Source organism: Rissa tridactyla, chromosome 8 (genome assembly GCF_028500815.1).
Source record: "Rissa tridactyla isolate bRisTri1 chromosome 8, bRisTri1.patW.cur.20221130, whole genome shotgun sequence".
Classification (NCBI taxonomy): domain Eukaryota; kingdom Metazoa; phylum Chordata; class Aves; order Charadriiformes; family Laridae; genus Rissa; species Rissa tridactyla.
The window spans coordinates 20787415-20801165 of record NC_071473.1 but is presented as its reverse complement, the minus strand read 5'-3'; the positions used below and the strand labels follow the sequence as shown (position 1 = coordinate 20801165).

Genomic DNA, 13751 nt, shown 5'->3' with positions numbered 1-13751 from the left:
TAATTAAGTGCCACCACGTAATTAAAGAGGATTTAGAGGGTGTTTACACCCTGCAATGCTCCATAATTATGGTTAATTCCTCCTTTACAACTTCCCAGCATCTCCGGCAGAGCTCTGGGAGCCAGCAGGGCAGGCAGAGCCACCATCATGGGGCTCAAAAACATGGCATACAGCTTTAGCACTGAAGGGTGGCCCTGTCCCAAAATTTTTCTTTAGAAATAGAGTCTCTCCCCATGCATGGGGCAGAAGAGATGCCCCCAGGTGCATCGTTATGGGCAAATGGCGAGGCACTGAAGAACAGCGGGAGCCATTCCAGCCTCTGCCCCCAGGCTCTCCCTGGTAAGACTGCTTTAACGGAGGTGCTGCATAAGGATAAAATAAACCCTTCTGCAACATACAGGCTCACTGCAGAGGAATTATGTCTTAAATGACCATGAATAAATATATGGTGTGAAGCACTGGATGTGATGCCCTTTCCTGGGCAGGGAGTCCCGAGGGATGGAGCTCTTCCAGCAGTGGAGCAGCCGAGGCCATCTCCAACAGACATCAAGTCTTAGTACTTGAAGGGCCAGGCTACAAAATACTCACCTGCCACAACTCAGATCACATGTCCGGCCTCATAAGTAGGTACGGAAGAGCTCGGTTTTAGCAGCCTGCAACTCCCATTAGCAGCTGGGAGTTCAGGCACTGCCAGACCAGGGTGTCTCATATGGACACAGGAGAGAGCAGGTCACTCTTCTGCAGGACACTGGACACCATGGGTCTTGACATTGGTGTTAGAGGCCAGAGGAAAGTGTCTAACTATGAGCCATGATGTGCTGCACCATGGGCTTGCTGCCTGTGCCTGCATCTCAGCATCTCCCACGGAGCACTGGGGCTGGTCACAGCAAAGAGTTATGCACAACGCCAGGCCAATGCCCAAGCCCACTGTTAACGGCTTTCATTACAAAATTAGGTGTACACCTTGGCTTTCATTGCAAAATTAGGTGCCCACCTTTGCAAGCCTGTCACACCAGTGAATTTTGCACGAAGCAAGCGTTTTTTGTGGCACGTGGTTGAGCACAGTGGCTTTGAAGGGGGAGCTGATAACGTACCTGCTGCTGCCTGTAGATATATATAAATGAAGACAGTCAAGACCACAATGTGCTCAGTAAAATGCTAGGATGTGCTTGGCTTAGAGCTGACACCCTTGCAAAAATGAGACTTACCTCAGTTTTTGCAGGGGAACAGGCGAATGAGACAACATGAAGTCAGACACGCCGGATCCGGGCTTTACCTGTTAATGGGAAAATGAAAGGAGATTCCCCTCAAAACCTTTGCACTGAGCCACTGCCTGCTTTCCTGGGGGAGCTTATAGAGGCTATTGATATATGCCGTGGCAACTCAATAAAAGAATACGTAAAGAAAGCAAGATATAACGTACCCTACAATCACAGAGGCGTGCATGAATTATTAAGCCATCAGAATTTACAGTCAGTTGGGGGAACAGATTTCTTCCTCCACATATAGTTAGGGAACACTGGTAAAAGCATCAAAGTATTTCATCCTTAAATATGCGATTAGTCAGTGGGGTGAAAATAATTCCTTCTCCAAGGGCTGCTTGGTGGCGGAGTGAAATGACTCGGTCGGGTTTCTCCAGAATGGTGCAGGTATCGATGTTGGTCCTCAGCTCTGGCCCCATGAGTCCTCAGGGCCTGGCTTTCGACTAACTGACTTCAGGCTGAGGTTCAGCGTTACAGGGAACGTGGTGCTTTGCTCCTCTAAGCTTTCCACCTCCTTTAATTCCCCCAAAAGCCCGCAGCAGGTTTATTTAGAGGGGAGACAAAGATTGCAATTAGGCAGAGGGTGCAGAAGGACTTGATCAAGGAAGAGGCTATGTTTGCTTGCACATAGAAAGGACCTTCATTCTGCTATGATGCCCAGGGAGCTAATGAAATGAAAACCTTTTTAAACGGACAAATTGCACATCATTAAGTTAGTAACAACTGGGAGCCAGTGCCCTTCACCCTCCTGGAAAACTGCAGGAGTGAATCAGGTCTGCAGGATGTGCTGCATCTCTATATCTGCTCATGAGGGTTCTACAGGTACAAATCAGCCTCATGATGCCAAAGTTTCAGCAGTTCCAGGCTGCCAAGGAGCTGACCCAATTTTTTCCACTAATTCTCAGTTAGCAGCTGATGCGACGCAAGTGCTTTCTGGTGAGATGGGCAAATCACAAGAGTTTCTCACCAGATCATGAAGCAAAGCAAAAGCAAGGCATATGCCTTCCATGCACACGTCGTCACCTGCCATGGCTGGAAGACTGTGGCACCCAGCAACAATTTCAATGCAGGGCCAATAACAATGCTGACGCACGGGAGCGACGGGTTGCTCTAAACCAGTGAGTGCTGCAACCTTTCTTGAGAGGTCTAAAAAAACCCACATGATTTGGCTTCAGAGCTTTCAGTCCTCTTCATTTTCCCAGCTATGTGGTCACCTTGGAGTGGAAAGCATATGGCTGGGAAGCTGACCAGGGACCCCATGGAGCTGAATTTCCTTCCCTACAAGCCCAGCAGGCATGAGGAAAGCCTGCACAGGCTCCATCTCGCCGTAACACGGAGCAGGCATCATCTGCACTGAGCACTCAAATATCTCCAGGGCAGTTTTGGGAGCCTTGAAAACCATCCAGTGTGGGGGTTCTTTTGGCTTATGGGAAACCTCCAACACACTTTTCAACGTAAAAGCCCAAATAATACATTGGAGGCTTCCCGCCTGCTTCACACACCACCATGCACCAGGCTCGCTCCCACCATTAAAAGCATCCGTGAGCAAATCCGTCGTGGCGGTCTGGCTCCTGCCAGCCAAGCTCTGGCAGAGAACACATCACGGCTCCATTCAGCCAGCCCCGACATGGCTCGGGGACTGCTGGGGGTTAGCCAATATCTGGCTGCTCCTGCCACGCCAAGGAAGCAGACAGCAAATTCTGTTTCTTGATGGTTTGTTGGTTGGCATTAAGGATGTGTCCCAGTCCAAACTCCAAATAAATCTGATTATTCCAGTTTGCCATCTGCACCAAAAAGCAGGGCAATAAATGCATATAAATATGTATATCTACACATGTATATCTACAAGCTCTGGGGAGATTAAAGTGTTTCTCAACCAGAACAAATTGTTCACTTAATTTTCACATCTTTAGCAATTTAAAAAATATTTTAATACACAATATCTGGCTGGAGAAACAATTACTATAATTTTTCAAGCATCTTTCCAGGCAGCATTGGTGGGGTGTTTTTAACCAAAGCAATTCACCAAAACTGGCATGAAAATAGAAATATTGTTGGACTATCCAAATATTAAATTATCTCCAGCAAAGTGCTGGAGATAAAACTGCTGGCATCATCCCTGTTGTGCAGATTTGTTGTCCCTGCACACAGTTTGCATTTGCTATGTTCATATTGCTATGCTACGCTACGAAAAAGGGGGTGCAGATGCTGCTGGGGGACACAGCACTGCATTTCTGGATGATGCTCCCCCCCAAAACTGCTGCCACACTATTAGTGACTTTCTCGGTGCAGCTGCTCCGAACATCACCACATGCAGGTTCCCTTTTGCATCCCTAGCACCATTTGCTCTCACAAATACAGCCCATCAATAAAATGTAAAAATAGCCAAAAACATATAATTAGGGTGTATGCACTGTGGATTTAATAGGGTTTTTCTATTTCTTCCTTCGCTGATACATAAGACACAAGCCCTAGATGGAGAGAGGCTGTTCAGGTGGGAGGGAGAGTGCTTTGTTGTGGTATATGTTTGGCAAAAGCCCTCAAATATTTTTCCCAATTTTATGTTGTGTGTTTTTTTTATTGAGCACCACACATAAATTGCAGCAGATTGATTCTTTCACAGCTCCCCAGAGTTGAAATGCTTTGGAGCCGAGAGCTCAGTGCCTGCTAAACTTCATAATTAACTTTAATAACTCTTTGATTTGAACTTAATTCAAACACCCGTGTTTCTGGGGTACCAAAAAAAACCCAACAAAAAACCCAAAGCAACAAAGCAAAGCAAACCAAGGGAAACCAGCTCTGGTTTTTGAAGCACAGGGAAAGCTGCTTCTCGATGAGCATGACTCCCGCCCGCCATCTATGAGCAGCTTGGGGAAAAAACCCAACATGATATCAAAAATAAAGCAGCATCCCCAACTTGTGCTGTGACAAAGGCAACTGGAGCTCAAGCCCCTCATCATAGGTTTGAGCAGATGGAGAGGCATTTCCCCAGCCTGGTGGAAAGTGAAGGAGAAGACATTGCTGTCAGCTGCTGGGAAAGCACTGGGCTCAAAGCTGTGTTTGCTGCCCCAGGTGGGAGGTTTTCCAAGGCTACCTCTTGGGACAGAGGGACTGAAGCCACTGGGAACAACATCAGCTTGGAGTTTTAGCTGAATTTGGTGGCAATGAAGGAGAAAGAAAAAAAAAACAAGACTAAAAAGCACACCAGATACATTTGCTCTGGTGCAACTACTTTTACATGTGAAATGACCACAGAAATTTTTCTTTTTCCTCATACAGGGAGAAGGAAAAAATGTATAATCCTGGATCTGTTCACTCAGTCAATGGTTTCTAATGATTCTGTCGTTGCCCATGGGCAGTGTTAGCTGCCACGAGGGCAGGAGGACAAGGAACCCGGAGCAGGAACATTAATGCAACTTCTCTTTCTGGGTCAACAAGCCTCAAGTTGTCAGACCATGCATACGGCCCTGGAACACTGCCAGCCAAATCCCCACATTAACCCACCCTGGCCGAGCTCACGGTGACGGGGTCCTTCAGGGAAAAGCAAATCATTGACTGCAGGAGCAGGAGACAAAACAGGACCGGATAGGGAAGGGAGTCAACAGATCCTGGGAATGCAGCCACAAATTTGGCAGGGCTTTCAGAGCTGTCAGCCCAAGCCTCCAGGAAGAAGTCAGGATTAATAGGGATTTATGACTCAGATGGTCTGCTGTGGGTTGGAGGACACCAAGGAACATCCTCCTGCCTTGCAGGACCCTGTGAATTCAGCCTGGTCTGATCTGGGGATAGCCCGAACCAACTTTTCACTGTTTCACAGCAAAGAGGTGGCATTAAGCCTAACCCGGCACCCAGTTGAGGCAGGAATACTTTTTCTTATTTTTTTTTTTTCTTTCCATGATCCTGCTTATAGTAATAATAACAAAGAGAAAGCCCCTCTAGCATCATGCCATGGGGATGCCACCACCCCTGCAGCATCACCCGCTGCTCAAGGCCACCACATTGAGCAGAGCTGGAGGGGGATGCCGTCACTTGCTGCTCAGAAACAAGAGCTAGGTAGCATCCTGCCGGTGTCCCCTGTGATGGATATACCAATAAAGAGATTCAGATCAATGAGCCTGGTGGTTCCTACCAGCAAATGAATGGCTTTCCATCTATGGGTTAGGGAGTCGTTAACCACCCAACCTGCTCATTGTCATTAGCGAGCAATTTCTGCTGTGCATCTGCTTGCCCTGCTTTATCCACTGACCCATCTCCTGCTCCCTCATCCCTGTGTCCACCTGGACCCCTTCTCCCCCATCCCTCATAAACAGGCTCTGGCATCTCTGTTGAGCCAGGCTGGATCTGAAAAACTGGGAGGGTGGTGGGGGGAGAAGGAGTGGGGAGAGGGCAGATTTCATCTCCCTGTGTCTAAGATGCTCCTGTAATCCTGCAAGGAGGTTGCTTTGAATCTTTGGCCCAGCTCGGCACAGCTGGCTCACCACCACAGTTACTTCCACTCCAAGCATACACAAAGAAATCTGAGCAAGAGGCCAAGGAGCAGGTAGTTAGCCTCCAATGCCAGTGAGTCAATCAAAGGCAACCAACACTAATTAGTCCCTATGCCTCCCCCCATCACAGTTGCCCCATTACACAGGGACAAGAAGTCTCTATGTAGGTCAGCCAAGGCCAACCAGGAGCTGCTGGTGATCCCAGAAGGCAGAGGAGGATTTGGAGGGTTCAGGGTCTGAGAGTACAGCCCCAAATCTCCACTTACAAAGCATCAATCCAACCACCCTGCTCCATCTCATTGTCATCTCCCGTGCCCTCCTTTCCCTCTTCTGCAAGTATGGTCAGAGCCATCACGGAAGCTAAGGGGGAGGAGGAGGCCACACCACTGTGGAGTTATTTCCATTTTTCTTGCTTTTCCTAAAAACAGGGAAAAAAAGAGAGACCCTACCAAAGGAGTCCCAGGTGCCTGCTCATGAGAAGCAGGCATTAAGCAGGGAGCTGAAAAGAAAAGTGCAGCAGAAACATTGCAGTAATATGGGATAATAATCCTGCGAATGCTGCGAGGCAGCTGAATAGTGATATTTTCTGGAGTAGTGTGGTATTGTAGGAGAGAAACCATTAAATAAATATTTTCATTCAGCAGCAAGGAAAGGGGGGAGGCACAGCCATTCCCCAGGGAACTGGAGAGGAGCTCCAGAGCAGGATTGTCATTAGAGTAAGGGAAGGCAATTGCTCAAGATTATGGCACTGGCAGATACCAGCAAAGTCAGACTCGACAAGAGGCCCCGAGCACATCTTAGCTGTGGATCGCAGCTGAGCATCACACCACTATTCACTCTGACCCACTAAAAACTGAAGCGCCTGGGTATCACACCCACTCTGCCAGGCAAGCTCCCATTGCTTGGAGAAGACCCCACATGGATAGGGTAGAAGTATCCACCAAAAGCCATCAGGACATCTTCCCACCTCATGTTTGCCATGGCCAGTATTTCCTATTGTGGACCAACTGTGAAACCGCAAGTACAGACCCTATGCACTAAATGCATCTTGGGAGATTCATGTTTAAGCAGCTTGTTGGAAACACTCAACCTGCTACTCCTTCTCACCTCTATTTCCCAGTTATTTCCCATGCTCATACTGGTATGAGAGCTACTGCAATAGGCAGCTGAGTCAGACCAGGTTGATTTCAATTCTTCTCTTGCCACCAAATGTCCCAAAAGAAGGAGCATGTTGTAGCTGGCAGATGTGGCAATTTGCCACTCTCCATGTAGTGGTCCTTCAAGGCAGGTCCCATCCAAGTGTGACACTCCAGCTCTCAGGAATTTAAGTCCTTGAGGTTTTAAGTCCTTCTTAACCCATGTAGTCCCATGTACTTTTTTGTAGTCTTCAAACCTGTAAGAATGGCTAAGCCCTCTTAGAGTCTGAATATAGATTTATTAATGGTACTAAATACAGAGTTACTGAAGTTAATTATGAATTAAGGCTGGACACTGCAAGAGCTATGTCCTGGCTTTGAATAATACCTAAAACCCACAAGTTCTTGGAGCTTTGGTAGTTTCTGGTGATGCAGGGAGGAGGTCTTTGTATCTTTTTACCAGCACTGTAAAAAGCCTGTTGACAGATTTAATGTGCCTGCTGCATCTTTTGCACTGCTGGTGCAGAAAGAACCACAAAGCATATCTCCAGCACTACATATCTCCAGTCCAGGTCCTACAAGGTCCTATAAGGTCCAGCATATCTCCAGTCCACGTCCTACAAACCCAACACAGGTAGGGAGCCACAAACATGGCGATTAACATTACCTCCTAAAATGCTGCAAGAAATCCAATCAGACATTTCAAGGTATTAGCTGGAAATATTTAATTATAAATAATTGTATTTAATTAGGTGTCCTGATACTGAAGCAGTGCCAGGGCTCAGCTGAGAGCCTTTGACCATGGCATAATGTGCTCTCCAACCAGCCACACTCCAGCAATCCCACTTGGACTGCACATAAACTACCTCCTGCAAAGAAAACACAAGGCAAGCCATATCTTTGGGTGCCACATTGCAGACACAGCCTTCCCTGCCCATTAGCCCTATCCTCTGATGGACCAGGCTGTGATTCCTCATGGCAAACCAGTTGGCATTAAGTATTGGTAAGCATATAACAGTCCTGATAAGAGTAATGGGGCTGAATCCATCCCCAGACCAACTGGGCTGGCACCGGTGATTTTAGGCTGGAGATAAATGAGGTTCTCAGAGGCTGGATTACCAACCAGAGTTCGCGATCGATACGGGAATGAGAAGTTGTGCTGTTCCAAATCAAGGCAAGGTTAACCTGTAATCCAGAGTGTGGGAAGGGGGTGAAGCCACTTTAATGGGAGGGACTTGTCTGCTCTGAGCATCAGCCTGAACAAGCTGGAGCCTGTGTGGTGTAATTTGACGGTGTTTAACAAGGCTGCCGTTCCTATAGCTACTGGAGGAAGCCTAGCAACGTTGGGTGCAGCTCCTGGGGCACAGGAGACAACCAAAGGAGAGCTCGGGGATGCGTCACCATCACCCATGTGTTAACCCCTTGGACCCTACATGCCATACTGTTGTGACACTGAAAGTAGATCCCATACAGGGTGTTTCTCCTGAAAACATGTGTATTTTGTGCTTTGTTAGTACCAGATTAACTTTCCTTTAAAAAAATTAAATAATAATAGCAACAAGTATCTGCCTCTGTCACTGTTCAGGGTCTATGGCAGAGTCTTCCCACCAGCCATGGGCTCCGCTCAGGGATGACTTGGGCTTCATGAAAGCCAGCAGGACTATGCATGGGTCAAGTCAGCCCCACATCTCTTTGGGTGACTTTGCCCAGCAGGACTTGCCTCTCTGAGTACAGTTTCAGGGCTAGCACCAACCATGCTTTTTTCCTTCTATGTCCTCAGGTCCTCCCTGCATTTGGCTGACCAGCACTGGCTTAAAAGACTCTTCCCTCTCCTAAGAAAATGGGGACTGACAATGAAAACCCAGTCCTGAGGAACGTGCTCATTAGCTTCAGCTTGCTTCTGCTGGGTGCCATCCTCAAGCCTTTTGAGTGCCGGCTGGAGGTGACAACAGAGACAGTCAAGAGGGCAGCAGTGGATGAGAAGGGTGGCCTTGCCAACTGCAGCCCATCCATCAAAGAGCAGCCCATGGTCTTCCACCACATCTACAACATCAACATCCCCGTGGACAGCTGCTGCTCGTCCATGTTCAAGTCTTCAGCAGAGGAGGTGAGTTCAGAAGATGACCAGCTGGCGGAGTACGAGGAGCAGACCTCCGACAGTGAGAGCCAGGTCACCTTCACCCACAGGATAAACTTGCCCAAGCAGGCCTGCAAGTGCTCCACCTCCTTCCCACCCCTGCAGGAGCTGCTGAGCAGGATTGAGATACTGGAGAGAGAGGTCTCCATACTCCGGGACCAGTGCAACTCCAATTGCTGCCAAGAAAATGCAGCCACAGGTAGTAATGCCATCCTATTAGCTCTTGCTGGGGACTGAGGGCTCAAGCAAAAGGCAGGAGAAATAAATACAAAATCAGTGATGCCACTCAGGGTGGCAAAGGAGAAAAACTTATGTTCACCCATGGTGTTGCTGTGGCTTTAGGGAAAAGCCTGGTTTAGGTCCTCCCAGGCAGGAAAACCCCTGGGAGGGATTTGGTCACTTGAGCCACCATGCCCTTCTCACTGCAGAAACCCCGTAATGGCCAAAGCTAAAGCCCCACAACAGATAAAATTACTACTCGTAAGGGGTGATCTCCCAACCCTGCACTCCAGGTAACACTGTTAGAGATCTGCCACTGCGTGTGGGACAGAGAAGAGAGACCTAGCTGCTGCTCTCCTAAGCTATCCCTGGGCTGAAGGCAGCACCATGGGAGCCGGCAATAAACCCCTTCATCTTCTCTGTAGGAGGAGTGAATGTGTATGAAAAGCTGAGTTTAAAAGAAAAAGAATAAAAAATATAGGGAATAACTTCCATTGCCACGAAAGATGCAAACAAAACCTATAACAAAGGCACAAAACCATCAACAGGATACTTAATCTGAATAACAATATGTGCAGTTTGTGAAGATCTCCGAGAGCCCCCATTAGGGTTACCCCATCAAAGACAGCCCCTCATTTCACCGCAGCCATTCCTCAGAGCCAGGGAAGCAGCATGAAGTTGAAATGAGATGGGTTAAGAAAGGTTTAGGCTAGAGGCTGCATTTCAACAGCACAGGAGCTAGCACACTGATGGTTTTCGTTACATCTTGGGGAGGTTGGCAAGAGGGGCCGTCCCAAAGGGTATCCATCCCTTGCGCAGCCCAGGCCATCTCGGGGTTCTGATGCACCAGAGCTCCTCGTGGTGAAAAGCCACCAAACAAGGAGAGCCATGCAGGGCATCTTCCCATAAGAAAACTGCATTTCAGGCCAAGAACAACAGCAGGGAGGAAAAAAATTAAAAGCAACCCTTTTCCCTCCAATGCCCGCTGCCTGTTTTTAAGTTTCGCAGCTATTCGTGTGATTTTTTCCAGTGGTACCCCAACTCCTCTATATTGAGTACACATTAAAATAAAATGGGAGTGACCCACACTCAGGTCAGCAGAGTTGGACCAACGGTGTGTGGGTTGGGGAGGGATGTTACAGGCACGCAGGGTGACACGGGCTGACACCTCCCTCGCAGCTAGGGGAAGTCAGTGTGTTTCCAGTCATGGGCTCAGCCCATATCCTGCCGTGATGCTACAGTCATCAGCTGCATTAAAAAAAGACAAAACAGAAAATACCCACATGTGTCACCGGTGTGTGCAAAGCAAGGGTTAAAATCACATAGGAAATGCAATGGAAAAAGCCTGTTTTAAAGGAATTAATTTGAAACTCTGATGGGCCTATTTGGGTTGCTTGCAATATATACAGACGGTCCCATTAAACATTCATCACTCAGTGGAATCTCCATTCCGATCGCAGATGCACGCTGACCTAAAACTAGAGTAACTTCATATATTTTTACTGGAGTTGCTTTCGATTCAGTGCACTGCAAAGGAGATGAGGATCCCTACACCACTGCCTAAGGCATTTCCCCTGGGAAAGCCGCTCTCTTCCAGCACACTTAGAAGCATCCTCTCTCCTCTTTTGATAACTGAACTAGAGGCTGCAAGATCTGAAGAGAACCTGATCGCCATTCCCAGTATTCACAGTTTAGATGGGAAACATCCTGCAAAGTAACACAAATGGGTCTGTCTGGTACAGCGTGTAACTGAATCCCTTTTACACGAACATCTGCTGTTACCCACCATGGTAAGAGCTGCTCAGATAGCTCAGCTAGGATGGAAAACTTAGTTGGGGGATCACAAAGTCTTGTGGCTTGTGGTCTTCATGGCACAGAGGTTTCACAAGGGTCAGAGGAAGCAAGGAAAGGGTTTCTGCGCTTCATTGGTTCATATGAGGAAGAAAAGCAGTAACAATTATCAAGGGAAAATTAGCCTGGCTGGGGTAAACCCTTAGCTGGGGCAATGGGTCCATGTTGAGGGGCAAAAGAGGGGAGTGTTGGCAACGTCAGAGTAATTGGTGCCTTTGTCCCCATGCTTCCCTCCTCACCCCAGTGTGCTATGTAAGGCTGCTGAGTAAAGGGGGGACATTGGAGGTGGTGGCCATGGTGGCCATGTGCTTTCCCTTCTTTCCCACAACCCCAGCACACACAAATACTTTGTGCAAAGCCAATGGCTCTGTCTTAATCAGGCTTACCAGGACAGGGATGAAGGTCATGTCTTTGGGTACATACCTGCTTCTTGTAGGAGAGACAGCAAGTACACCATGATCCCTTACCTGTAAAAAGGAACAGCAGGTGGAGACAAGAGAACAGGAGCCTGCTAATTCATGGCTGGTGCAGAGGGGTTAGCTAGGGAAGGCTTTTTCCCAGTAAGAGGTCTAGGGAGGTTCCCATCAACTGAGCCCTGAGCTGAAGAGAAACCAAAGGTAGCACTTGAACCCTAACAAAGCTGATGGCACCCATGGTCATGGTTGCCAGTGCTGCAAGGGGACAAATATACTCCTGGGACCCACCCAAGCCCCACCATGAGTCTGTATCACCAATTTTTCCCCTGCCAGCCCTAAGGCCACCAGCTCCCCAAAGCTGGGCATTGTCAACCTGAGGGAGGATCATCCCCTACTTGCCCCACATCTTGCCCCTTTCCCCACAGCCCATCAATGGGCAGACACGGGGCCAACACTGCCCTTTTCCACCTCCCACCCGGTGGGCTCTGACCTTTGTCCTGCGTCCTTGCAGGGCAGCCGGATTACACCCTGCAGTGCAGCGGCCACGGGAACTTCAGCCTGGAGTCATGCAGCTGTGTGTGCATGGAGGGCTGGGCAGGCAGCAACTGCTCTGAGCCCCACTGTCCCCAGGGCTGCTCCAGCCGCGGCGTCTGCCTGGAGGGCCAGTGCATCTGCGACAATGACTACGGGGGCGAGGACTGCTCCCAGCTCCGCTGCCCCTCTGGCTGCGGCTCCCATGGGCTCTGCGTGGATGGCGAGTGCGTCTGCGAGGAGGGTTTTGCCGGGGAGGATTGTTCCCACCTGCGATGTCCCCGTGACTGCTCAGGGAAGGGCCACTGCGTCAACGGCACGTGCATCTGCTGGGAGGGCTACACCGGGGAGGACTGTGGGTGGCTGCACTGCCCCAATGCCTGCAGCAGCCGTGGGGTCTGCCAGGATGGTCTCTGCATCTGCAAGGATGGCTACGAAGGGCAGGACTGCTCAGCAGGTAGCGGGGGCATGCATGGGGAAAGACAGACCCAAATGCATGAATAAGGGCTTCAAGGTGCCCAGAGCCCTGTAGGAGCACCATGAAGCCTGGGAGAAACCCATACACATAGGTCACATAGGACCTGCTCAGGCCCTGCAGTTTGACTGCCTCCCTGTTTTCCCTGTCCCCAGAGATGCCACGGACAAAAGTCTGAGGGGCGAGCCAAAATCCAGCAAGGTTTGTTACAACATCAGTGGTAAAACAGAAGCTGCAGTCAGGTTCTCCTGAGCCTTTGCCTTGCTATAGCATTTAATATAACCACAGATAGCATGTACCCCCAGCCCGAAGCTCATACCCAAGTCCCACCAGAAGACTGATACACCCTTACCCATGGCTGGGTGGGAAGATAAGCCATGCACACCCTGACACTCTCCTTACCTCTGCCCTTCTCATCAGTGTCTCCTCCCAAAAACCTGCGAGTGACAGGGATCAGCGACAACTCCATTGAGCTGACATGGGACAGCCCCGGAGCAGCCACTGAGTACATCGTCTCGTACCAACCGGCGGGGCCAGGGGGCACCCACCTCCAGCAGCGGGTGCCTGGGGACTGCAGCAGCATCACCATCATGGAGCTGGAGCCAGGTGTTGCCTACAACATCAGCATCTATGCAGTCATCAGCGACGTCTTGAGCATCCCTGTTACCTCCAAGGTGATGACCAGTAAGTATCATACTGCACTTGTTGCTTGGTACCTGGACAAACAGAGGTGAAACTCAACCTAGCTCACATTTTCCATAAAAACCTTCTAGCAGCAGTTGAGCCTTCAAAAAAAAATTGTGGATATTTTTATCCCAGTTTATATCTGTATGGGGATATAGGATAGGGGGAAATGCGTCCACCCTCCGCAGAAAGACTCAGTCTGGGTGAAAACCCAAATGACTGAAAATCAAAGAAAGATTCAGTGTTTGATTTGGGACCCCAGAACATGGCCCAAATATTATGCTTTTTTCCTCATAGAAAATATTGTGATATATCACAGAAGTCACAGGTTGTCCTGCCACTCCTGGATGGGTTCCCCATGACCAAACCCCATGAAATGGGTGATAGCACAGCAAGAGGGGATGCTGCTGTGCATCAAGACATATGTAGCCCTGACCAGGACCATGATGCACAGAGGAAAATGGGAGTATCAAGCTGTAATGGCAACATCCAGAAAGGATCCTCAGAAGCTAAAGATACAGAGGGCAAGGGGAAAACGTAAACTACCCAGACA

The 13751-nt window shown here is 49.0% G+C and overlaps 1 protein-coding gene across 2 annotated transcripts in view; it reads left to right on the top strand.

Moving 5' to 3' along the window:
- The first annotated feature begins 8725 nt into the window (after positions 1-8725).
- Positions 8726-13751, top strand: part of TNR (tenascin R) — a 29848-nt gene continuing 24822 nt past the window's right edge. For both annotated transcript variants that reach the window (XM_054212328.1, XM_054212327.1), the window contains exons 1-3: positions 8726-9221; positions 12020-12496; positions 12935-13198. In XM_054212328.1, the coding sequence (XP_054068303.1) occupies positions 8726-9221; positions 12020-12496; positions 12935-13198 (1237 nt within the window). The remainder of the gene's footprint in view (positions 9222-12019; positions 12497-12934; positions 13199-13751) is intronic.